This window comes from Camellia sinensis, chromosome 12 (genome assembly GCF_055761805.1).
Source record: "Camellia sinensis isolate YWXY chromosome 12, ASM5576180v1, whole genome shotgun sequence".
Taxonomy (NCBI): domain Eukaryota; kingdom Viridiplantae; phylum Streptophyta; class Magnoliopsida; order Ericales; family Theaceae; genus Camellia; species Camellia sinensis.
This window is the reverse complement of record NC_138972.1, coordinates 81,537,991-81,564,796: the sequence shown is the minus strand read 5'-3', so window position 1 is coordinate 81,564,796 and position 26,806 is coordinate 81,537,991. Positions and strand designations below refer to the sequence as shown.

Here is a 26,806-nt window from a genome sequence, read left to right as displayed (position 1 = left end):
ACCCTTTGCTACATTGAGTTCAAAACTAGATTTGTCTTTTCATTTTCCATTTTTCTTTCCCTTTTTTTGGCAGAAATAGATCAATTTGAATCACTACCGTACTTAATGTCCATTTTTCACAATTCCAATCCATGAAAGTAGTAAATATTTCAAAAGAACCTTATGAGAGTGAAATATCACCAAAAAGAGAGTACGCTTCTGTTAAAATTCCAAGTCATTAACCAAAAATAAACATTTCAACTCACTTGAAAATTAAAACAAAAAGAACAAGAGAAAGCCATAAAAGTGTGGCAGATTGTGTGCTATACTCTTGACCAATTTTTGTGAAACCAAACCATGAACTCCAGGGACAGACCAAGCACCATGGTATGTAGTAATTAGGGAAACTAGTATTTACAGAAAGAATGTAAGAGATTCTCAGAAACTTCAGAGTTCATCATGCATGCGCTGTTCTAATGGTACATCCACGTTAGGAACTACATTTTCATGGACCCGAGCAAAGTTTATGCCATTCCCATCAGGTCTGAGTCCAATCTCTGCTTGTCCAGCCATACCGGCCTTTATGGCAGCAGTGACTTGCCTCTGCAACTTGAGTAGTCCAATACGCTTTGACACAACGTAGAGAACAGCACACGAGAACAACAGAAATCCGATAACAATTATAACCCTGCAAAAATAGAACTTCAGTCTGAAACTTGCTCATGGGGCTGTTTGGTACAAGTTATGTGAGCTGCTTGTAGCTTCCTTTTTTTTGTTTTTTTGATCTTGGGAATTTGTGCCAAATTGTTTGATGCAGCTTTTGTTTACAGCTTCTTAGGTAAAAATAGCTTAACTAAGCTTTAAAAAACTGATTATCAAAACGAAGGGGGTGGATTGCTTTTGGCTTAGCTTTCAATTTACAAAATATTGCACCAAACAAGGCCTATGGATGGTGTAGAGGACGGGCCGAGGGGGTGTACTATTTTTTGATTTTTTTAATAAGCAAACAAGTATATATAAAAGAAGAACCTGTGTAAAAAAAGAAAAGAAAAAAAAAGGGGGCCATCATACAAAGTGGTACTAAACACAACTGTGTCAAACAGATCTATTAAGTCTAGAAGTTGAACTAGAGGGGGTGAGGGGGTGTACTACTTTTTACCCTATACCTGTCAAGGACGTCTTGACGTTGCATTGTTGAGAGTAGGTTTCGGGTTCGTGACAGCAATGAGCGGTGTCCCTTGTATTCGCTTTCAGCCTTCCTTAATACTCCTGTAGATTCCTCTGCAGTATTGAAAGCATAAATTGTTATCTAGAGTCATCTAGTAGTACATGTTGAACAAATGCAAAGCATAGTAAAAAAATTCACTTTACAACAACTCATTCTGTAGTGAAGTATGTACTCCTTCACACTTCATGGGGCCGTAATTTTTGTCATCAAGAACAAAAAGATACAATTGACAAGAGAAATTTATTTATAAATTGTGGTAGATATGTCAAATATTGATTCCACCAAGAAAAAAGTTTGTATGTTCTCCGTAAATTGCTCTCTATTAGTCATGATAGGTAAATTTGAAGGGAAAGATTCATGCTGCTGGAAGTTGATCCAGTGTAGGGGTGCACATGCGTCACTTTGATTCAGGTTGATGTTAAACCAACCCAGAACCAAACTGACCCAGGTCGGTTCCCAAGTTTCAACTCAGAACTGAACCGTTACTATTTACAAACCAAACCAAGGAACCATGGTTCAGTTCTAAATTATGGTTTGTGCAAAATTTTAATTTCATTTAAGCTCAAGTCAAAACAACCCAGTTACAGTGATCAGCCCAGTTACGGTGATTAGCCAGGCCAAAAAGGTTGGCCCAAGACTGCAAAGCCGATTACTTTGGCTGCATAAATGGTTAGCCCAGCCAAAGTCAATTTCCCACATCAGTGAGACAACTAAAATTTTGCTTTATTGTATTTCCGAAAAGCTACAGATATGAAGTATGCATGCTGGGTAAACTTGGGTCTTGAGTTGGTTCAGTTTGGAAGAAATGCAACCCAAAACCAATCCGATTGAACCAACCGTTAGTCTAAGGAACCAAATCCAACCATAGAAGTCAGGTTCAGTTTGGTTCAATGTTCATTTGCACACCCCTAGGAAAAAGTGTGTACACGAATTGAACCAAACATGGCAGGCTTCTGGCTTATTTCAAACTCTATCAAGCCTTGGCTCCAATCAAGCTTATCTCATCTAGTGTGGTCAGACTTGAACTTATTCACAGGCCTATACAAACATTCTTTTATATTTTGCCCATAACTTTCTTTTCTTTTCTTCTTCTTCTTCTTTTTTTCTTTTTTCCTTCTTTTTATATATATATATATATATTTCCTTTCTCTTAATAAGCAAATTAATGTAGGTTTGAATTTTTTTTTTCTTTCAAGAATGAGCTCGCCTTGTTTATGTAATCGAATTGCTGGAGCCAAGCTTTATTTTTTAAGCTTGAGCACAAGCTTGAGCTCGACTAATATGGCAAACCAAGCTCGAACACCAAAAGCTCCCACACGGCTTGTTTTCAGCCCTATCAGTGTGAGGTCCCTTTGCGAAAAAGAGCTGAGGGAACATGAGTTGGATCAATACCATTAACCCACAAAGTTCAACTTGATGAGCATAAAAAAGTTCTGGTACATCAAAGTTGATTAGTTTGTCTTATTGTAAAAGGAATTGGGTATCCACAAGGGCAATCTAAGAGACAACAGGAAGATCCTTTCTGTAATGTGAAAGTTAATGGCCAGTCATACTGCTCCAAAATGAAGATGAGTTGTTGGCACCAAAAATGGTAAAGATCAGTAGAAAAATTCAAATTGGTAGGTTGTTCAACTTCAGTGGCTGGGATGAGACATTGGCCAAAATGAGAAACCTCAACATAAGTTGTTTAAACATTTTGCTTTACTGAAAAAGTTGGTTTAGAAAAAGCTTGATAAGGATTAAGGAGGTTGGACTTCTGTAACAGGTACTTTACTATGTACAGGAAGGTATATTTAAATTCATAGATGTTAAACGGTTTTAGGTAGAACTCAACCTCAAAAGCTAGTTATTGAGGTAGGGTGCCCTTACACTTTTATACTGCATATTACTCTAGAAGCCAAGCGATGTGAGACTTCGCTTCACACCCTCCCTCACGCCTAGCGTGCTCACTTGGCAGCACCTGAAGCATGTGCAGACCAAAGACACACACCCTACCCATCCTTGGTACTTCAACTTTAATATCATGTTACACGGTCTTGGGTAGAATTCAACCCCAAAAGCTAGCTATTGAGGTGAGGGTGCCCTTACGCTTTTATACTACACATTACTTTAGTAGCCAAGCGATGTGAGAGTTCGCTTCACAATAGAGATATTTGACATTAGAAGAAGTATGGCAAGAGGAAGAAAAGGAGGATAAAACATAAGAGAAAGCTTTACTACTAGATGGCAAATTCGTGGAGTAACAAAGATTTTTATTTTTCTTATACTTGGGGGTTGTTTGGGATGACCTAAAAGTGCACTTTTTGTCTTTTTACGAAAAGATGTGCAGAAAAATAGAAAGATGATGTGATGGAAAAAAGATAAAAAGATAAAAAGTGTGTATTTATTTAGGATAGCCAAACTTGGCCTAAGGACAACCAAATCAATCTCCAAAAACTTAGGAAGCACGGATACAGATACAAATACGATATACGGCGATGCAGCGATATGGATATGGTGATAATGCCAAGATCTGAAAAAGTAAGATACAGGTACAGAAGGATACGTTCGTAAAAAAAATTTATTTTTTATAATTTTAATAATATAATATGCATGAAAATAAAACCTAAAGTAAATTAATAAATAAAGAGAGGGATTCCTATTAAATAAAGAAATACTAAAATTAAAGTTCCTAAAATTAAAAATTTGATAAAGAAATACTTACATTAAAACAATGTCGGAGGGGAAAAAAAAAAAAAAAAGAAAGGAAAAAAAAAAAGGAAGAAGAATGAGAGCAGCGAGTATTGACCATTGAAAAAAATATAAATATAAAATTGGAAAAAAAATAATATACTTATTTGGTGTATTAAAATATAAAAAACAAAAAATTAGAAAACAAATTTGGATACTTATTTGACGTATCCCTCGCATATTCCACACGTATCTTGAAGTATCCCTCAAGTATCCATCGCATATTCGAAATTAAAAATTAAAAAATAAAAATCGGATACTTATTTGCCGTATCCGATACATATCCCGCCGTATCAGACGCGTATCCGTATTTGATACGTATCCTATACTCGTACGACACCATTTTTGAAATATCCATGCTTCATAGCCAAAAACCATAAATGGTAAACTAGTAGTTACTTCATCATCAGTAAAGTCAAAAGAAAAGAGAGTTAAACCGAGACACAATCAAAATAGGACAAGTCTCAAGGTACTATTCCCCTTCATTGTAACGATATCTTAGTTGAAATAAACTAAGGAAATACACAAAGTAGGTCCAGAGCAGTGAAGCATTTGATGTGGAGGATCCACCGGAAGGTGCAAGCACGGAGCATACACTTCAAAGTAAGGAGAAGGACTCGAGTTCACGAGTTAAAAAAAATCAAGATGATAGAGTTCAGCTGCCATGGCTCTGATACCAACATGACAACCACAAAGGAGGTACAATCACAAAGAAGGAAATGATCGTTAGGCACACTAAAACAAGTATAGTACATCAATGGCCGAGGCCTACTTACAATGATGATGGAAGCTCCGTTATATGGACAACGGGGAGGGCTCCAAGACATATTACATTAATAGAGGATACATGAGCAGCACATGGATATGTATGCCATAATACAACAATAATACGCACTATAGTACGATAATACATATAATAGTACAATAACATGTATTATTTTTACAATAAGACAAACAACTTTTCACCGCCAACACCACCCAATAGATTATTGTACCGTGTTGTCTCAACGATGAAACGTAATTTGTCTAATTGTAAAAAAAATCCGCCCTATTGTACTGTCATCTCTATCTCCATTCAAAAAGCTACCATAACTCAAAGGCATGCCGTGGCTTGGTTCGTAATAACAGCTAAGAAAGGAACCATTGTATGCTACCACACTACAATTTATATTCTGAAAGATTTGATTGCTACTATTGAGCCAGGGCCCCATCTTTTAAGTCGTTCTTACAGCCGTGGGAGTCACAATACCAAAAGTTCTATTCAAGCTCCCCAGTGGAGTCGCCAAATGTATGAAAGGGTTCAAGAACGTCGTTGGAAAATTCAAAGATCTTCGAAGATCTTTGAAGAAAATTCGAATTCTCTAGAAATGATGAAAGGCTTAGATTCTTCAATAGTCACAACTAAGAACACAAAAGCAAAGAGATGATGGAGATAAGAGATTGGGTGAAGAAGAAGGCAAAGTAATTAGATAGAAAATAATGGCAATGCTCTCCCATGGTCTCCCACTTTCACTTTCAAGGTAGATAATAGAGAAGGAAAATTAGTTCTTTCCCAAGAGTTGTCTCTCCAAAATCCATCCCTTGTAAAGCTATGGATGGGTGCTATTTATAGGCACATCATGATGTAGGATGAAGGCTATGTGCAAGGCACATGAAGAATATTCTCTCTAACCACCTTGTTCGAGGAGGTGACCTCTTCGAAGATGAGGAAAACCCTCGAAGAGGAGATCAACCTCTCGACGAAGCCTTCTTCTTAGCCACACCTAACCAATGATCCCCAATCATCCCAAGGGGTTACAGGTAGTCCCAGAGGACGCCCTGCCGTAGAAGGGTCAAGGGTAGTTCAAGAGAACGCCCTGCCGCAAATATTGCTGAGTCTCAGGAACCCCCTAGATCGTGCCACCTCGACCCGGGTATAGGCTAGTTTAACCGAAGAGTGAATTTATCTCCACTCACCGTCCTCGGGATCGGGTCCTTTGTTCGGACTCCACACGTCCATGGTTCTGGCGTGTGGATCCCGGAAAGCTCCGAGCCCACAAGTGTTCTGGAACTCATTAATGGAGCGACTTCTAGATTGCGTTCGAAGCCAAGCGCTTCGGATCTCTAGGTTCATGGATCCGAAACCCTTTCAAGCCCGAGCTCAAATAGGTCTCTAGGTTCGTGGCTTCGAACCCTTTCAAGACTAAGCCAATACCTTAGAGAATGGATCTCCTCCAAGGGTTTCATCTTTGGGCCTCATCGGATGGGCTTGTTGGACTCTCTTTAGAGATATATGTTTGAAATGTATCATTCTCGACCCAATTTGTTGACTTTCTTATGGCGCCGTTCAATAGAATTCATTTGGCCCATTTGGCAATTATTTCTCCAAGCTCACCAAATTTTGGACTTCCCGGTTGGGCTTCGATTGGGCCCAATTAATTTAGTGGGCTCAAGTTAACATCTCTTACATTTTGCTCCTTGCATGTATGGAAAATTTTGAATTTCTTGAACATGTATATTGTCACTTCTTCGGCCATGCTTCGCATCATGCCCTCGGGAATGTATTATTAGGTTCTTTTGAAATCTTAAAAAATTGTTTAGAATTTCACCATTCCGACCTTGCAGTTGTGTCCAAAACGATCCGTTTAGCTTGGATCAACCTTCGCTACATTTTCGGGAGCCTTACTGAAATACTTTCCCAAGAGGGGGGCCACACCATAATTATGTAAAAATTCGGGGCTAAGTTACAATTTTCAAAATACCAGGAAATATTCTGCCAATACCAAGGAATATCTGCCTGCATCATGCTACGTCAACCTTGTGTTATGTTTCTCTCAAATAAATATTTAAACACTTGGTTTTGGTGAAATGTGTATGTGTTATGCCCTAGAAGCATTGAATAATTCCTTGTGTATTGCCTGGGCCCACGTAACTTCTCTCCATTATTTTGATTCCATAATTTTGCAAATCCTTACTATTCACCGATTCAAACTTTTCTCCTCCAAGTCAAGAGAAAATCAACTAACAGAAGACCCATTTATATATATATGCTCTTAGAATATTTGAGAGACCAGAGGACCATACACAATTTTTTTTTTCTTGTTTGGGAATGACAGCAGGCCCATTAGATATATATATATATATAGAATATTTAAGGCCAAGTTTGGCATAATTGAAAAAAGATAAAAAGTCAAAAAGTCACTATCCTATTTAAGTCACATCATCTTATTTAAGTCACATCATCTCTCTAACACATCACTTCAAACCCAACCCAAACCCAACCCATATTTCATAAAAAGTCAAAAAGTACACTTATTTAGTCTTCCCAAACTAGGCCTAAGAGAATTTTCCAAGAATCACACTTTCTTTTTTTTTTATTTAAAGAAAAGGACAAAACCTAACCCATAGCTCCTTATTTTTTTTTTTGGGTTTGCCGCACAGCCATTTCGGCTCTCTCTCCAAACCAAGAGACCAACCTAGCTTTCTTGCAAATAAATAAATCTTAAAACTTGGGCCCCCTTATATCTATATATATATATATATTTTTTGCTTGAAGGCAACAACACAGAGACCCACTGCATGATTGAAGGCAACAACACAGAGACCCACTGCATGATTGAAGGCAGCAACACAGAGACTAGTAGTGAGACCAAAAAAGGCAACCAACGAGCAGCAACGCCCATTTCGGCCGAGCGCTGAGTATGGCATCCCTGTCGTGATCTTCCCAATCCGAACGATTGATGCTGAGTCGGCGTCCCGAAAACCCTATTCTCAGCCCACTCTCTGTATACTGGAACAAGACCCAAGTACCATCTTATTTCGCACTCCATTAAAGACCACTGCTGTCGGACTTCCAGTGAACAATCTTTACTTTCGTTAGTATGAGCTTGGTAGACTCGGTTGCCAGCTAAAAGGGATCTTTCTTGCGGTTACCAGCCAGAAGGGATCTATTTTGCCAAAGAAAAGAGTGCTTCCACCCAAACTTCCGAGGGACAACCATTGCTTCCATTTGGACTTCCGAGGGACAACCCTTGTTTGCATCAGTGCGAGCTTCAAAGATCTTTCTTGCTGAAGTAGAGTGTGTGCTCCCACTTAGACTTTCGAAGAACAGATCTCGCTTCCATTAGTGCGAGTTTCGAAGATCTTTCTTGTTGAAGTAGAGTGTGTGCACTGCTAGCTTCGAGGGTCTTTTTTACTGAAGTAGAGTGTGTTCTCCCACTCAGACTTTCGAAAAACAGCCCTTGAGACTCGGTTGCCTACTAGAAGGGATCTTTCTTGCTGAAGTAGGGTGCGTGCTATTTTCGGACTCCTAAGGGACAGCCTTGCTTCCATTCAGACTTCCGAGGGGCAACCCTTACTCTCATTGGTGTAGGTTCTGAATGCCCCGAGGTCCTGGATTTCGATCAAAAATTCATTTACCTAAAATAGTAAAGCCGACAAATGATATGAGTAATATCAATTTCAGATGATGATTCAGGCATTATCGGAATGGGGCAACATCAACAAATTCAAGCTCTAAAACAGTGATTTCTAGACTCAAGACTCTACAACAAAAAAATTGCTCAAGCAATAAAAAAAATTCTCGGCAGCTCTACGACCTCCAACATTATGTAAAATTCATCATTATGACAACAAGTCCAGTATCAATGAGTCATTTCCTCAAGATGGCAAAGGAAAAAAAATTCAACCACTCTTAAGACCTACAAATTTCAACATCGGTGGGAGTCACAACACCAAAAGTTCTATTCAAGCTCCTCAATGGAATTTCAAATTGCAAATATTAAGGCCCAGTGTATCAAAGTCCTTGAGCTAATACAAAAATCCACTGGAATTATAGATTCTGAAAATAGGTTTTCCACAAAAAAAAGGCTTCCACCAAAATAAAAAAAAAATTCAAAGAGTTTACCCACAAGCTTACAAAACCATAATCAGCAAGAATGGCGGCGCAAACTGTGGTTCAGAAAAGAACTAGGCAAATCGACGCTGCGTTGAGTTGGCGACATGGTCAACATTGAATAATCGTGGCTGAAACCAGTGGGTGTGCAAGCAAAACTGAGATCTAAGTGGTTCGAGCTCTAAAAAATATCGCCGAGATTGCGCTAGGCAAGACCACACACAACACGTTGAGTGGGCGGCGTGTGTGGGTGGTGCTGAACAGCCGGAGCAGGAGGCAAAGTCGCGGCAGAGAGGAGCCAACAGTGGTCGGCACTGGGCAGTTGAGGCCAAAAGCAACAGAGATGTCGTAGCAGAGTCCGTGTCGGCGTTGGTCACCAAAAAAAAAAAAAAACTGAGCTCCGATGTGTCTAGGTCTCTGAGAAGCTGTGTCATTACACCGAAGTGAAGCACCGATAGGGGGGCAACAGCTTGGGTCGTGATGCCTACGGTAGTCGGAGCTAGGCTAGGTCGGCGGCATTGCTTGGTGCTGCTATAATAGTCAGTGTGCAAAAGGTGGTACCCTCTGGTTTGTTGAAGAAGAAAAATACTGGGTTAGTCTCAGTCAATGAGTCGAAAAATACTCGGTGAAAACTCGGTTTCAAAACTTGAAATCAAAAGAAATCAGAAAATCATGCATGGCAGAATTTGTATTCAAAGAAGTTTTGGAGCGCTGGAGTGGAAAGTTGGGAAGGACTCAGAAATTTCAGAGGGGAAAAAAAACACCCAGAGAGAGAGAGAGCCGAATGGCTGTGGGCAACAAACAAATAGCTATAGATTAGGTTTTGTCCATTTCCTTAAATAAAAAAAAAGGGTATAATTCCTTGAATATTCCTTCAAAAAATTCTGAATATATATATATATATATATATAATGGGCCTGCTATATTCCTAAACAAAAATAATAATAAAAAAAAAAAAGGAGTGGTGTGTTGGCCTAATTTTTCAAGAATAAGAATATAAGTGCTTTACTTTTCTTTTACTTGGAATAAGAAAGTTGACCTTCGAATGTTCTAGAGGAAAAAGAAGGCTTGGAATCATGCTTGCTGATTAAGGGAATTGAAGAATTAAGGTTGGCTTTCTGAAGAAAAAAAAAAAGTGGCACAAATATAAAGCGCGTTTGCCAAACAGCGCATAATGATAAAATATCTCTTTTATTACTTGTCAATCTTTTTCATAGGATATGATGAATCATCAATTTTTTTTTCCATAAGCCATGTCAAGACAAAACATGCCTGGAGAATGAAGCGAAGCGTGATCGAAGAAGTGAAAATGTGAATGTCCGAGAAAATCAAAATTTTCCATACATGCAAAGGGCAAAATGTAAGAGAGGTTAACTTAAGCCTACTAATTAATTGAGCCCAATCGAAGCCTAATCAGAAAGCCCAAAATTAATGGGTCCGGAGAAATTATTACTAAATGAGCCCAAGTGAAATCTATTGGATGGGCCCACGAGAAAGCCAACAAATTGGGCCAAGAAAAACCCATCAAGCAGACATTTCTAAAGAGAGTCCAACAAGCCCATCCATGGAGGCCCAAATCATGCAGGGGTCCGAGGAGGTTAACCGTTGCTTTCAAAAGAGATGAAACACTCAGAGGAGATCCATTCTCCGAGGTATTGGCTTAGTCTTGAAAGGATTCAGAACCACGAACCTAGAGACCTATTTGAGCTCGGATTCGAAAGGATTCGGATCCACGAATCTAGAGATCCGAAGCACTTGGCTTCGAATGGATTCAAATGCAATCTAGAAGTTGCTACGTTAATGAGTCCCAAAACACTTGGGGGCTCGGAGCTTTCTGGGATCTACGCACCAGAACCATAGGCGTGATGGAGGCCAAACAAAGGACCCGATCCCGAGGACGGTGAGTGGAGATAAATTCACCCTTCGGTTAAACTAGCCTATACTCGGGTTGAGGTGGCACGATTTAAGGGGCCCCTAAGACTCGGCAATATTTGCGACAGGGCATTCTTTTGAACTACCCCTGACCCTTTTGCAGCAGGACGTCCTCTAGGACTACCCCTGACCCCTTGAGATGATTGGGGATCATTGATTAGGTGTGGCTAAGAAGAAGGGTTCGCCGAGAGGTTGATCTCCTCTTCGAGGGTTTTCCTCATCCTCGGATAGGTCACCTCCTCGGACAAGATGGTTAGAGAGAATATTCCTCATGTGTCTTGCACATGGGCTCTATCCTACATCATGAGGTGCCTATAAATAGCATCCACCTACAGCTTTACAAGGGATGGATTTTGGAGAGAACTCTTGGGAAAGAACTAATTTCCCTTCTCCATTATCAACCTTAAGAGTGAAAGTGGAAGATCCATGGGAGAGCATTGCCATTATTCTCTCTCTAACTACTTTGCCTTCTTCTTCACCTAATCTCTTATCTCCATCATCTCTTTGCTTTTGTGTTCTTAGTTATGACTATTGAAGAATCTAAGCCTCTCATCATTTCTAGAGAATTCGAATTTTCTTCAAAGATCTTCGAATTTTCCAACGACGTTCTTGAACCCTCTCATACATTTGGCGACTCTACTGGGGAGGCAGATTGGTTAATGGTCTCAACAAGATCCGAAATCTACACAACTCCGGTGAAGATGACGGGAGAAGAAGTTCATCAACAAGGCTCTTCCAATGGTGGTGATGAGAGGACTCAAGTTCAAGACTCACATCTCATCCTTGAAGCCATTCAAGGACTCCAACACACTCAACAAGAGATTCTCACGACCCTTCAAAATCTCACCCACACCATGTTGGTGATGGGTTCACATTTCGCACCACTGGCAACAAATGGAGGCCAACTCGACGTCGGCAAGCATCAACAACTTCATGGTGATGTTTGGAATGGTCAATTTTTGTTGCCCCTCGAAGAAGGAGTAGTAGACTCGGTTACCAACCTGAAGGGACTTTTCTTGACGCAGTAGAAGTGTACTCCCACTCGGAAAGGGACAACCTTTGCTTCCATTAGTTGCCGAAATAGTGTGTGCTCCCACTCGGACCACCAAAGAGCAGCCATTACTTCCATCAATGCAAGCTTTGAGGGTCTTTCTTGCTAAAATAGAGTGTGTGCTCCCACTCCAACTTCCGAAGAACAACACTTACTCCCATCAGTGCAAGCTTCGAGGGTCTTTCTTGTTAAAGCAGAGTGTGTTCCCACTCGGACTTCCGAATAATAGCACTTGCTTCCATCAGTGCAAGCTTTGAGGGATCTTTCTTGCTGAAGTACAGTGTGCTCCCACTCAGACTTTCGAAGAACAAACCTCATTTCCATCAATGCGAGCTTTGAAGATCTTTCTTGCTGTAGTAGAGTGTGTGCTCCCACTCAAACTTTCGAAAAACATACCTCGTTTCCATCAGTGTGAGCTTCGAGGATCTTTTTTACTAAAGTGGTGCTCCCACTTGGACTTCCAAAGAACAACCCTCGAAACTCGGTTGCCTGTCAAAAGATATCTTTTTTGCCGAAGTAGGGTGTGTGTTACTATTCAGACTCCTGAAGGACAGCCTTGCTTCCATTCGGACTTCCGAGGGACAGCTCTTGCTTTCATTAGTGCAGGTCCGAAGAACAACCCTTGCTTCCATCAGTACGAGCTCCGATGATCTTTCTTGTCAAAGTAGAGTGTACTCTTACTCGAACTCCCAAGGGATAGCCTTTACTTCCCTTAGCTGCCGAAGTAGAAGTGCGCATCCACTCGGACTTCTGGGGGACAAGCTTGCTTTCGCTTGAACTTTCAAGAGACAATCTTTACTTCTGTTGGTGCAAGCTTGGTAAACTTGGTTGCCTTCCAGAGGGATCTTTATTGCCGAAGTAGAAGTGTGCATCTACTCGAACTTCCAAGGGACAACCTTGCATTCATTCAGACTTCTAAGGGACAGCCTTGCTTTTGCTCAGACTTCCGAGAGACAATCTTTACTTCTATTGCGAGGGATCTTTCTTTCCGAAGTAGGGTGTGTGCTACTTTCGGGCTCTTAAGGGACAGTCTTGCTTCCGTTCGGACTTCCAAGGAACAACCATTGCTTTCATTAGTGCGGGTTCTGAGGACACTGGGGTTGTGGAGTTCTTACGAGAATTCATTCGCCTGAAATAGTAAAGTCGACAAACGATATAAACAATATCGAGTTCAGATTATGATTTAAACGTTACCGAAATACAGGCGACATCAACAATAAGTAATGAGCAACTTATGCTACAACAATTTTATTCCTCCGAGCAAGTTTAACAAAATTTTCAATAGCAACACTGCTGGAAATTTGGTTATTATTGCCTTGATTTAGTCAATATTCTAGGATCTGTTTTTTCCTATGTAAATATGGAAAGTAAAGGCTGTATAGAATCAGGAAAAATAGGAAAGTAGAAGCTGTCAAATATTAGCTTTAATTAGTTTCCTTTTCTGTTGTAATTGCTCTCTTTATAAGAGAGAATCATGTTCTCATTCTTTAAGTGATTAAAAATATATTCCTTCCTCATATTTTCAGAGTTGCTATCAGAGCAATGTCGGAAGTCACGTCCGAAACCACTTCAACCCCTGCCGCTACCATTCCGGTGAAAACGTCCAACTCTCACTCTGTCCAAATCACCACCATCCGCCTAAATGGTGATAATTTTCTCCGCTGGTCACAATCTGTCTGGATGTATATCCGTGGGCAAGGAAAGATCGGTTACATCACTGGTGACAAGAAGGCTCCTGCTGTTAATGATCCGCTGTTCGACAGTTGGGACGCTGAAAACTCCATGCTTATGACATGGTCAATTCCATGGAGGAGGATATAAGCTCTAATTACATGTGCTATACTACTGCACAAGAGTTGTGGGATAATGTTAGTCAGACGTATTCTGACCTAGGAAATCAATCTCAAGTTTTCGAATTGACTTTGAAGTTGGGAGAGATTCGTCAAGGAGATGATTCCGTCACAAAATATTTCAATTCTTTGAAAAGGTTGTGGCAGGATCTTGACATCTTCAACACATACGAATGGAAATCGGTTGACGACTGCAACCACCACAAGAAAACTGTGGAAGACAGCCGTATTTACAAGTTTCTTGCCGGCCTCAACATTGAGTTCGATGAAGTGCGAGGAAGAATTATTGGCAGACCTCCTCTCCCATCCATTGGCGAAGTATTTGCCGAAGTCAGAAGGGAAGAGAGCCGAAGGAGCGTCATGCTTAAGAAAAAAGGTACTGGTGAGTCAATTAAAATTTCTGCTTTAATTAGCGATGCTGCGGCCAACAAGGCTGCAAATTACCAGCGCAGGTTTGATGATAAGCCACGGGTCTAGTGTGATTTTTGCAACAAGCCTCGCCATACACGCAAAATGTGTTGGAAGATCTATGGCAAACCTGTCAACTGAAAAAGCAGCAAACAAGGAGAGAAGAATCATGGCTTTCCTACTGCAAATGAAGCCGATTCAGGTCCCTTCAACAAAGAGCAGATTGATCAACTCTTAAAGCTGATAAAATCCAACTCCTCATCCGGTACTCCTAGTGTTTTTTTGGCACAAACAGGTAGAAATCCTAAAGCCTTCTCTTGCCTAAACTTCTCTCCGTGGATCATAGATTCCGGTGCCTCCGATCACATGACTAGTTTTTCCCATTTATTTAGTACCTATTTCCCTTGTTCTGGTCATGACAAAATCAGAATAGCCGATGGTAGTTTTTCACCTATTGCAGGAAAAGGATTTATTAAACTAACTGAGAAAATTAATCTCAATTCTGTTCTTCACGTCCCCAACTTAGCCTGTAACCTTTTGTCTGTCAGTAAACTATCTAAGGATTCTAATTGTCGTGTTACATTTTTTGAATCCCATTGTGAATTTCAGGACCAGAACTCGGGGATGATGATTGGGCGTGCTAGGATGCTTGAAGGTCTTTACTACTTTGATGAAGTACCTTTTAGTAATAAAAAAGCTAAGAGCTTTAATAGTACTAGTTCAATCTCTGTTCGAGAAAAAATAATGCTATGGCACTATAGGCTAGGGCATCCTAGTTTTCTTTATCTGAAACATTTATTTCCAGAACTATTTAAAGGGATTGATTGTTCTTCTTTTCATTGTGAAAGTTGCATTTTTGCAAAATTTCATCGCTCTACTTATTTGCCAAAACATTACCAGGCTTCCAAACCTTTTTATTTGATTCATAGTGATGTTTGGGACCCTTCTAAAATCACTACTCTTTCTGGTAAAAGATGGTTTGTTACATTTATTGATGACCATATCCGCTTATGTTGGATTTATTTGATGAATAAAAAATCTGAAGTGAAAACTTTATTCACAAATTTTTACAATATGATTGAAAACCAATTTCAAACCAAAATTAGTATTTTACATTCTGATAATGGAACAGAATATTTCAATGAGCAGTTGGGTGAGTTTTTGGCAAAAAAGGAGATTTTTCATCAATCTGCATGTCGAGATACCCCTCAACAAAATGGCATTGCAGAACGAAAAAATAAACATTTACTTGAAGTAACACGTGCTATAATGTTTTACATGCATGTTCCTAAATATTTATGGGGTGAAGCAATTATAACAGCCTCTTATTTGATAAACAGGATGCCTACAAAGGTGTTAACATACAAAACACCTTTTGATTGTCTCATAACTTTTTTCCCCTGACACGAGGTTGTTTTCTGATTTACCCGCCAAAGTTTTTGGATGTACTGCCTATGTTCATGTTCCCAGTCAATTTCGTTCAAAACTTGACCCCCGTGCTATAAAATGTGTTTTTGTGGGTTATTCCTCAAACCAAAAGGGGTATAAGTGTTTCAATCCTCAAACTAAGAAATTTCATGTGAGTATGGATGTGCCATTTGTGGAAACAAAATCCTTCTTCCCCAACAATTCTCTTCAGGGGGAGACAAGTGGAGTAGAAGACAATTTTTGGGATATTTCTATCCCACTCCCCAATGTCATTTATTCTACACAAAAACCACATCTGTCTGATAATGATCACTTAGGAGAACCAAGTTCTTTGGTGCCTAGTCAAGAAGATTCTTGTTTAGAGGGAGAAGTACTACAAAATGATCTAAATTCTGAGCTTCAGGTTTATACTAGGAAGCGATTTCATTTGAGGAATAATGACCCGAATGTTCATCCTAATGACCCGAATGTCCACCCGAGTTCTGGCATCGAAATTTTAGGTAATCCTATTCCTTCTTTTCCGACCTTGATGTTCCTATAGCAATTAGGAAAGATGTCCGAAATCGCATTAAACATCCTATTGCAAATTACCTCTCCTATCAAAGACTGTCTAAAAACCATAGAGCTTTCACATCTAGGATTTCATACTTGTTTGTTCCAAGGAATATACAGGAAGCATTGGATGATCCAAATTGGAAATTAGCAGTCATGGAGGAGATGAATGCTTTAAGGAGAAGTGGTACTTGGGAGATAGTTGATCTACCTAAAGACAAGAAAACAGTTGGGTGTAAATGGGTGTTTACGATAAAATGTAACGCAGATGGAAGCGTTGAGAGATACAAGGCGAGACTGGTGGTTAACGGCTTCACTCAAACTTATGGGATCGACTATCAGGAGACGTTTTCTCCTGTTACTAAAATAAATTCCATCAGAGTACTGTTATCTCTTGCAGTAAATTCAGATTGGCCTCTACATCAACTTGACATTAAAAATGCATTTCTCAATGGTGATCTTGAAGAGGAGGTGTTCATGAGCCTACCGCCGGGATTTGAACAGAGACTTGATAGCGACAAAGTATGCAGATTGAACAAGTCATTATACGGACTCAAACAATCACCAAGAGCGTGGTTTGAACGCTTTGGAAAGACAGTTATCAGTTGTGGCTTCTCGCAGAGTCAAGTAGATCACACAATATTTTATAAACATTCAAAAGACAGTAAAATTGCAATTTTGATTGTTTATGTTGATGACATCATTTTAACTGGTGATGATGAAGCAGAGTTAGCAGCCTTCAAAGAGAAACTCGCAAAAGAATTTCAAATTAAGGATCTGGGAGCCCTCAAGTATTTCCTCGGAATGGAATTTGCAAGATCCAAGGAAGATATATTCGTTAATCAGAGAAAATATGTTCATGATCTCCTTGGAGAAACTGGTATGCTTGGTTGTAAGATGGTGGAGACTCCGATCGAGCCTAACTTGAAGTTACAAGCTGCTAAGGCTGAAGAAGTCAAAGAGAGGGAACAATATCAGCGACTTGTAGGGAAATTGATTTACTTGTCTCATACGCGGCCTGATATTGCCTTTGCAGTCAGCATGGTAAGTCAGTTCATGCACTCACCAGGGGCAGAGCACTTTGAGGTCGTTTATAAGATCTTAAGATATCTGAAAGGAACTCCAGGGAGAGGCTTACTGTTCAAGAAACATGGACATCTTCAAGTTGAAGTATACACAGATGCAGACTGGGCAGAAAGTGTTACAGACAGGAGATCAACATCCGGATACTGCTCCTTTGTAGGTGGGAACCTAGTTACATGGCGGAGTAAAAAACAGAATGTGATAGCTAGAAATAGTGCAGAAGCAGAGTTCAGAGCTGTTGCCCATGGAATCTATGAAGTAATGTGGATTAAAAGAATTCTTGAAAAATTAAAGCTTTCTCACCCGACTCCTATGAAGGTCTATTGTGACAACAAAGCAGCTATATCCATAGCTCATAATCCAGTTCTACATGATCGCACAAAACATATAGAAGTGGATAAACATTTCATCAAGGAGAAAATCAATGCTGGCATAATATGTATGACCTACCTTCCAACAGGTGAACAATTAGCTGATGTGCTAACGAAGGGACTACACAAGAAGCAATTTGATAAGCTGACTAGCAAGCTGGCTATGGAAGATATCTTCATACCAGCTTGAGGGGGAGTGCTGGAAATTTGGTTATTATTGCCTTGATTTAGTCAATATTCTAGGATCTGTTTTTTCCTATGTAAATATGGAAAGTAAAGGCTGTATAGAATCAGGAAAAATAGGAAAGTAGAAGCTGTCAAATATTAGCTTTAATTAGTTTCCTTTTCTGTTGTAATTGCTCTCTTTATAAGAGAGAATCATGTTCTCATTCTTTGAGTGATTAAAAATATATTCCTTCCTCATATTTTCTGAGTAACACCAACAAAACTCAAAGGATTCAAATTATCTCTCTCTACACCAATGAATCTTTTCAGCATTAATACTCCATCTATGTCAGATTTATCAACACAAGGTCAAGCTTCAAAACATGAATTTCAGGACTACATTTCTCATGCAAATCAAGATTCAACAGAGGCAATAGCTATTTCAAGACAAAATTACTGCATCAAAGTTCTATTCAAGTCAGGATCACCAATGGACGCTTAAATCTCATGCAAAGGTTTCAGAATATACATTCTCAAAACAAGTCAGAGATACTAAACCAAGATTTAACAGAGCACTGGTTATCTCAAATCAGAATTACGAGCCTTCGAATAACCCGAATCCCAAACCAAATGAAGTTTATAATTAGAGGAAAGATTTTGGCAAAACAATGAAATTCATAAATGGGTTTTGAACAACAGCTTGTCTACAGATCCGGAGCAATGAAGAAGAATGAAGTTCGTTAAATGAAGACTAAAGCTCATCAAAACTAAGAGCTGGCTTGGTTCCAAAAAAATAACCAGGACAGGTCGGCAGCAACACGAGTGGCGCTAGAGGACAAAGACGCAGCAGTGTCGAGTGTGACGCGAACAAGCGACGGAGTAGCTTGGCAGACCGACGCCACGTTGAAAAGGCGGCGTGGTCGGCGTTGATCAAATCACGGCTGAAGGCAGTGGCTAGGTTGGAGGTTGTGAACGCGAAGCAAGCCTTGCGAGCTGGGTAGTCACACCCACAGGGTAGGACTCCGGTTGACTGTCGCATGGGCCGACGGGGTGCTCGACAACGTTGGTGAAATCTGTGCTGTAACGAAGCTGTGGCAAGAAGTAGTGATGGTTCATGGCGATGTGCAATCCCAGCCAAAGTGACAAAATAAAAAGGAAGGAGGCCGGCGACAGTGGTCTTCAATGGAGTGCAAAGTAAGATGGTACCTAGGTCTTGTTCCAGTATATAGAGTGGGCTGAGAATAGGGTTTTCGGGACACCGACTCAGCATCAATCGTTCGGATTAGGAAGATTACGACAGAGATGCCGTACTCGGCGACAGTGCTCCGCCGAAATGGGCGTTGCTACTCGTTGGTTGCCTTTTTTGGTCTCACTACTAGTCTCTATGTTGCCGCCTTCAATCATGGAGTAGGTCTCTGTGTTGCTGCCTTTAAGCAAAATATATATATAGATATAAGGGGGCCCAAGTTTTTAAGATTTATTTATTTGCAAGAAATCTAGGTTGGTCTCTTGGTTTAGAGAGAGAGAGCCGAAATGGTTGTGCAGCAAACCAAAAAAAAAAATGAACTATGGATTAGGTTTTGTCCTTTTCTTTAAATATAAAAGAGAGAGGTGTGATTCTTGAAATATTCTCTTAAATATTCCACACACACACACACACACACACACACACACACACACATATATATATATATAATGGGCCTGCTATCATTCCCAAACAAGAAAAAAAAAAATTGTGTATGGTCCTGTGGTCTCTCAAATATTCTAAGAGCATATATATATATATATATATAAACGGGTCTTCTGTTAGTTGATTTTCTTTTGACTTGGAGGAGAAAAGTTTGGATTAGCGAATAGTAAGGATTTGCAAAATTCTGGAATCAAAATAATGAAGAGAAGTTGTGTCGGCTCAGGCAATACACAAGGAATTATCCGGTGCATCTAGGGCATAACACCTACACATCCCACCAAAGCCAAGTGTTTAAATATTTATTTGAGAGAAACATAACACAGGCTGACGTAGCATGATGCGGGCAGATATTCCTTAGTATTGGTAGAATATTTTCTGATATTTTGAAAATTGTAATTTAGTCCCGAATTTTTAGATAATTATGGTGTGGCCCACCTCTCGGGAAAGTATTTCAGTAAGGCTCCCGAACATGCAACGAAAGTTGATCCAAGCTAAACGGACCATTTTGGACGCAACTGCGAGGTTAGAATGATGAAATTCTAAACAATTTTTTAAGATTTCAAAAGAACCTAATAACACATTGCCAAGGGCGTGATGCGAAGCATGGCCGAAGAAGTGAAAATATACATGTCCAAGTAATTCAAAATTTCTCATACATGCAAGAGGCAAAATGTAAGAGGTGTTAACTTGAGTCCACTAAATTAATTGGGCCCAATCGAAGCCTAATCGGAAAGTCCAAAATTTGGTGAACTTCGAAAAATTATTGCCAAATGGGCTAAATGAATTCTATTGAACGGCCCCATAAGAAAGTTAACAAATTGGGCCGAGAAGGATACATTTCAAGCATATTTCTCTAAAGAGAGTCCAACAAGCCCATCCGATGAGGCCTAGAGATGAAACCCTCGGAGGAGATCCATTCTCTGAAGTATTGGTTTAGTCTTGAAAGGGTTTGAAACCACGAACCTAGAGACCTATTTGAGCTCAGACTTGAAAGGGTTTCGGATCCATGAACCTAGAGATCCAAAGCGTTTGGCTTTGAACGGATTCGAACGCAATCTAGAAGTCACTTTGTTAATGAGTCCCAAAACACTTGTAGGCTCGAAACTTTCCGGGATCTACGCACCAGAACCATGGACGTGATGGAGTCCGAACAAAGAACCCGATCCTGAAGACGGTGAGTGAAGATAAATTCACCCTTCGGTTAAACTAGCCTATACGCGGGTCGAGGTGGCACGATCTAGGGAGTCCCTGAGACTCGACAATATTTGCGGCAGGGCGTTCTCCTATGTTACATGGACTCGGGTGCGGGTATGTATCTAGTGGTCGGACTCATCAAATCATAAATTTAAGGATACGCGGACTCAGCAAAAAAATGTCATATTTTTATATTTTTAATTTAATACGTGAGATAAAATGGTATTATATTTAACTTATAGTGTCAAAATGACATTTATAGCAATTACACAACAATATGTACATATAATAATAGTGTTATATACAATTATATAAGAAATATTCGTTGAAAAGTATCCGACACATATCCCATACCCTTGTCCGAGTGTCGAGTGTCCGACACGGGTATTTGATTTATTTTGAAGAGTCCATGTAACATAGGCGTTCTCTTAAACTACCCCTGACCCTTCTGTGACAGGGCGTCCTCTGGGATTACCCCTAACCCTTTGGGATGATTAGGGATCATTGGTTAGGTGTGGCTAAAAAGAAGAGTTCGCCGAAAGGTTGATCTCCTCTTCGGGATTTTCCTCATCCTCAGAGAGGTCACCTCTTCGGACAAGGTGGTTAGAGAGAATATTCTCCATATACTTTGCACATGGGTTCCATCCTACATCATGAGGTGCCTATAAATAGCACTTACCCATAGCTTTACAAGAGATGGATTTTGGAGAGATAACTCTTGGGAAAGAACTAATTTCCCTTCTCCATTATCAACCTTGAGAGTGAAAGTAAGAGATCCATGGGAGAGTCTTGCCATTATTCTCTCTCTAACTACTTTGCCTTCTTCTTCACCCAATCTCTTATCTCCATCATCTCTTTGCTTTTGTGTTTTTGAACCTCTCTTGTTTTGGTTAGTTGTACATGACCATCCTCTTTGATGTCTTTTCTAAAACATTCCACTTACCAAAAATTTATTTTTCTCTAAAAATATGAAATCTAGTTCTTTCTAATGATTTTTTTTAACTTCTATTATGATCTCTTTTTTTTTTTCCCCTTTTTGTGCCCATCAAAGATTTGTACCATAATACCTAAGATTATATAGATGTGGAGAGGTAACAACATTCTTCTTTGATTGCAACCTTTAAATCACTAGATTCCATTTTTAACCACCATCATTCTTATCATAAACATCCAAATACTTCAAAAATGGATTAATCAACTCAACTAGTGTAACGCCAATAGATAATACACTTGCAAATAGCCCTTGATTGCAAAGATCACTCTTTTTTCCTTGTCTATAGACTATAAACCTTTAGATGCAGATAACTTGTTAAAAAATCTGAGGAAGAAATAAAATGACTAAGATGGCTAACCAGCAACACGAAGCAACAAACATGTTCCTTCATTGTCCTGATAGTATCTCCTGATTTCAATTTATGACAACAGTGTTGTTTACCTTTTTCTGTACTTGTCTCGTAACAAGTTGAATGTGTCACTAAAGAAAAATTTTGGTGCGGAAAGAGGAAGAGATTCTCCCAAAAATGTTAGTGAAAGAAAAAGGAATATAATGAAAAGGAGGCTGATCATATCAATTGACAAAGGAGATGGGATTCCTACTCAAACATTATCCAATTCTGAATTACTCCATACAAGAACAATATTTTAACATTTCTTGAGATGTCGTAGGAGTGCTATTCCCTTAAAATATCTACATACATACATATATATAGCTTCCTTTATTTTCATATAATTAAGCAAAGAAGCTATGAGACTTCCAAAGAATGTTTGCTCTTGAAAATCAAGGTGAGGCATCTTTAGAAACACGATCAGGAAAAGAAGGGGTCTAGATGCAATGCAAAATGAACCAGGCCGGCACAATTTCACGAGCACTGCTTGTGAATTTACAGTGCAATACATAAAATTGACCATTTATGCCCCCACTTCATAATGATCACATTCATTGTTAAGAAAATTAAGAGAGTTCTTTTTCCACATTCTCTAGTTGGGATTCCATAGTTGTATGATTCCTTAGAAATCTAACAACTTTGTTCTTTCCAAATAAATAGCACCCAATATTATCACATAAAAAACTCACAGATGGATGATACATAGCAACCATTAAAAGCGCAAGAGAAGACCACTAAAATACACGCAACAGAAGTAGTACTATTTGGTGATAGATTTCTGAGCTTTCTAAGTTAGAACAATAAACATTTGTAATAATAAAAGAACATACCAACAGCCACAAGTGTGCTTGCACTTCTTTCAACCTCCTACAAAAGATAATGACACTCAGAACATTAATTCATTAATAATTAAAACAGTAGAAGTCAAACAATAATACTAATATACAGTCATCGAATGCAAATTCAATAAAAAGAAGGGAAAAAACAAGCACGGCTAATAACCTGAACCATCAGCTGACGAGTTCGCCGAAGGCTCTCAGTGATGCTTTCTGCAGCAGATGTCATTCCAGCTTTCGTCCTAGTAGGCAATTAGAAATCATAAATCCCTTATAATAAACACATCCACACTGAGTAAAGATTTGGACATTCAATTAACACCACTAACCATAATACAAATATCTCATGAGTTATGATATTTAAATGTGAGTATAAAACAAAAAGCCAACAGAGAAATACGTACTGTAAATTGCGCCTGCGAATTGTGGACTCTTCTCCTCCTCCCAAAAGAAGTTCTCTCTAGAATTGATACAACCATATCAAACTACACTTCACTTGGAATATTTAGAGTAGAGAAATTTTAAAAATTCTAAAGATCTACATTCCCAACTTCCCAAGTATTATATGACACACAGACCTCGTTTGGAAAGTTGGCTATTTTAGTTTTTAGCTATTTTAGTATGTTAAAATTTTTGTATTTGGAACGAGAATTGAATTTTTTTGTAATTGGATGTAATGCTTGTGAGAGAAAAAGTGAAATGATTATGAATTTGATGTGATATTTCAGAAGTGTTTGGAAAGAAGTTTTTTTAGCTTTTGTGGCTAAAATAGCTAATAAGACAAAATGTCACATCAAACCCATAATCATTTCACTTTTTCTTTTACAAATATCACATCCAATTACAAAAAAATTTAACTATCTTCCCAAATACAAAAATTTTAATCTCTTAAAATAGCCAAAAACTAAAATAACGAACTAAAATAACAACTTCCCAAACACTCATTTTGTCTTATTGACTATTTTAACTTATTTTGTTTTTTTGTGAATTTTAGCCCCAAAAAAACCCCAAATTTGACTTCCCAAACACCGCCACATACACATTGCTTCAAATAAAGAAAATTGCCGCGCACGTGCACACCAAAAAAAAAAAAAAGGGACTACAAATGAAGATAAATATCAGTGAACAATTTCATAGGATCAGCTCTATGAAGCACGGATACTTCAAAAATGGTGACGTATCCGTATCGGATACTTATCGGATACCGATACTCCTCGGATACTCGCGGATACGTATCGGATACTTCTTAAAAGTATCGGATACTTCTTAATTAATTTTTTATTAATTTTGAAGTATCGGATACTTAATTTTGAAGTATCGGATACTCGAAGTTACATATTACTTATAATATTTTGTTTAGTTCTTTCATAAGAGGAATATAGTGAGAGCTTAAGTAATAGAATTTGTCAAATTGATGTATCCTTGTTGTTTCTCTCACTTCTCTCTCGCTTTCTCACTCTCTCACGTTTCTTCTCTCTGCTCTCATTCTTTTTTTGGTGTTGGCATGTAAGGATAATGCTTAATTTGCATTTGCATTTGTTTTTGCTTTTAGTTTTGGATGTTTTATGAATGTTTGAGCACTTTTAGGTTAATAGGAATCCCTCTCTTTATTTATTAATTTACTTTAAGTTTTATTTTCATGCATATTACATTATTAAAATCACAAAAAAAAAAAAAAAATTATGAATGTATCCCCGCTGAACCCATATCATACTTTTTCAAATTTTGACATATCGACATATCCACATCCCCATATCACCATATTCGTATCCATGCTTCCTAGGCTATCATTGATGACTTAAAAAAGTATATTTGCTGAAATTTTTATCTAAGAATGGTTTTTTGACTTTAGCTTTAGCTAAGGTCTTGTGATATTCACGGATGAAGGGGAACAAGTTGAAGCTATTGACCTTGAAGACTCTTAGTTTTGTAGGAATCTTTCTTCTTTATCAAGTTGTATTTTGCTTTAAGTTTTATTTTTATGCATACTGCATTACTAAAAATTGTTAAAATAATATTTTTTACGAACGTATCCCCGCCGTACCCGTATCCTAGTTTTTCAAATTTTGTCGTATCGCCGTATCGTATCGCATCCGTATCCGTATCCCGTATCCGTATCCATGCTTCCTAGGATCAGCTTGATTGCAATGAATGGTTTATTAAACAAGCTAAACTAGCAACCGATTGAACAAAGCTAGTCAATTACCTCTTCCTGAGCCGCTTTCCTCATGTTAGCCTTTGCTTGCAAATTCGCATTTCTCAAACTCAACCGCAAACTGAACAAATAGTAATAAAGAGCATTATTATGTACAGATAAACATGAACTAACTCCGCCCAATAACTCATTATCAAGAAAAACAATAAATTCTGCTCCTTTTGGTCACCCAGAAAATGCAAGAAAATCAAAAATAAATAAATAAGCCCATTCTAGATCAACACCAAACTGATACAAAGCACAAATTTGAACATTCTTAAACTAAAATATCAAAATACCCGACCCAAAAACCCATAAATTCAGCTCCGATCGGTCACCCACAAAATTTTCAACTTTCTTAAACTAAAGTAGCAATATATTATATACATATATATATTTTACGACCCAGAAACTCTCACTCTTCTCTCTTTAGAATTTTCCCTACAACCCTATACACACATGTATATGTATATACATAGAGAGAGAGAGAGAGAGAGAGAGAGAGAATAAATTCAGCACCGTTTGGTCGCCCAGAAAATGCAAGAAAATCAAAAATTAAAAATTAAAGAGGCCATTCTAGATCTACAAAAGCAAAATTTTCAAATTTCTTAAACTAAAGTAGCAAAAAAAACCATGACCCAGAAATCATTCTTCTATCTTTTAATCATTTTCCCAACAACCCATATATATATATATATATATATGTAGAGAGAGAGAGAGAGAGAGTTGGTGCCTTTGGATTTGGTGTTTCCATGAATCGAGCAAGGACTGGGCGGCCTGAACTTGATCGTCAGTGGGTAGCTGAGGAGCGAGAAGATCGAGATTGAAGTGCAAAGAATTGAGCAAAGCCAGAGCGTCCTGTGCGATGCCATTCAATCTGGGCAGAGAATTCTTCTGCTCCGCATCGGAGCTTCCTGTTGTTGATTTACCGAACTCTTCGATTGACTTGATCGTGTCTTTGGTTCGTCGATACGCCTCTTCCCAATCCTTCTTCGCCTTCTCAACAGCCTCCACAACCTTGTCCATTTAAACCACTATAGGTTACACTAGATCTGCGTCAAATCTACCTAGTTTTGGGGTTTCTTCTTCAAATAAAATCTGAATTGTACAATAACTTGGAAATTTTTTTGATTTTGAAGGAGAGTGTTGTAGACTGCTGATTCACTCTTGTTTTTCGATTCCTTTGTTTGGGAGTTGGGAAAACGCAGGTAAATGGAAATGGGTTATACATTATAGAATGACCTCTGGGCCGGGTCAGACTAAATCCGAACAGCATGGGTTAAAACGTGATGTGAGGTTTTGAATTCGACCCAATTTTTTGAAAATAATAGTTGTAAATTATATTTTTAACCTTTTAATTTGGGTAAATAACACTATGGCCTTGTTTGACAAATGCCTTTTTTTTTTTTTTTTTTGGACTAAAATTTATAAAAAGATAAAATATGTTAGAATAGTCAATAAGACAAAATATCACTGATAGAAAATTTTGCGGAACATAAACTAAAAACCATTAAGGATTCAATTCTATACATAAAAACTATATGAATTTCTATTATACAAAATAAGTGTATACATACCTTGATCCATGATAGTATAAAAATCTTAATAGAGAAACCTTGAATAGAAGACCTTGATCTTCAAGTTCTTTACTTGTCTAAGATCTTCAAACAACTTCTCTCTCTAGGCGATGAGAGCCTTCTTGTGGAGACAACTTGAGTTTTGTAATGGAGAGTGTGGTTTGGGACCTTACACTATTTATACTAGTATTCTTCCCATCAAAGAATTCATTCATACAGTGAACTTCATTAAATAGATTAATGTATCTTTTACATTCATGATATATAATGCATCTTCTAT

General features: G+C 38.6%; 1 protein-coding gene across 1 annotated transcript; it reads right to left on the bottom strand.

Annotated features, from left to right (window-relative positions):
- Nucleotides 1-147: 147 nt before the first annotated feature.
- ATSEC20 (Sec20 family protein) lies at nucleotides 148-26,223 on the bottom strand. The gene is made up of 7 exons (XM_028263654.2): nucleotides 25,683-26,223; nucleotides 24,962-25,031; nucleotides 23,160-23,215; nucleotides 22,922-22,997; nucleotides 22,750-22,786; nucleotides 1,146-1,260; nucleotides 148-667 (listed from the first exon to the last, which is right to left on the bottom strand). The coding sequence occupies exons 1-7, from the start codon at nucleotides 25,973-25,975 to the stop codon at nucleotides 427-429; spliced, it is 888 nt and encodes a 295-aa protein (XP_028119455.2). The 5' UTR covers nucleotides 25,976-26,223; the 3' UTR covers nucleotides 148-426.
- Between the last annotated feature and the right edge of the window lie 583 nt (nucleotides 26,224-26,806).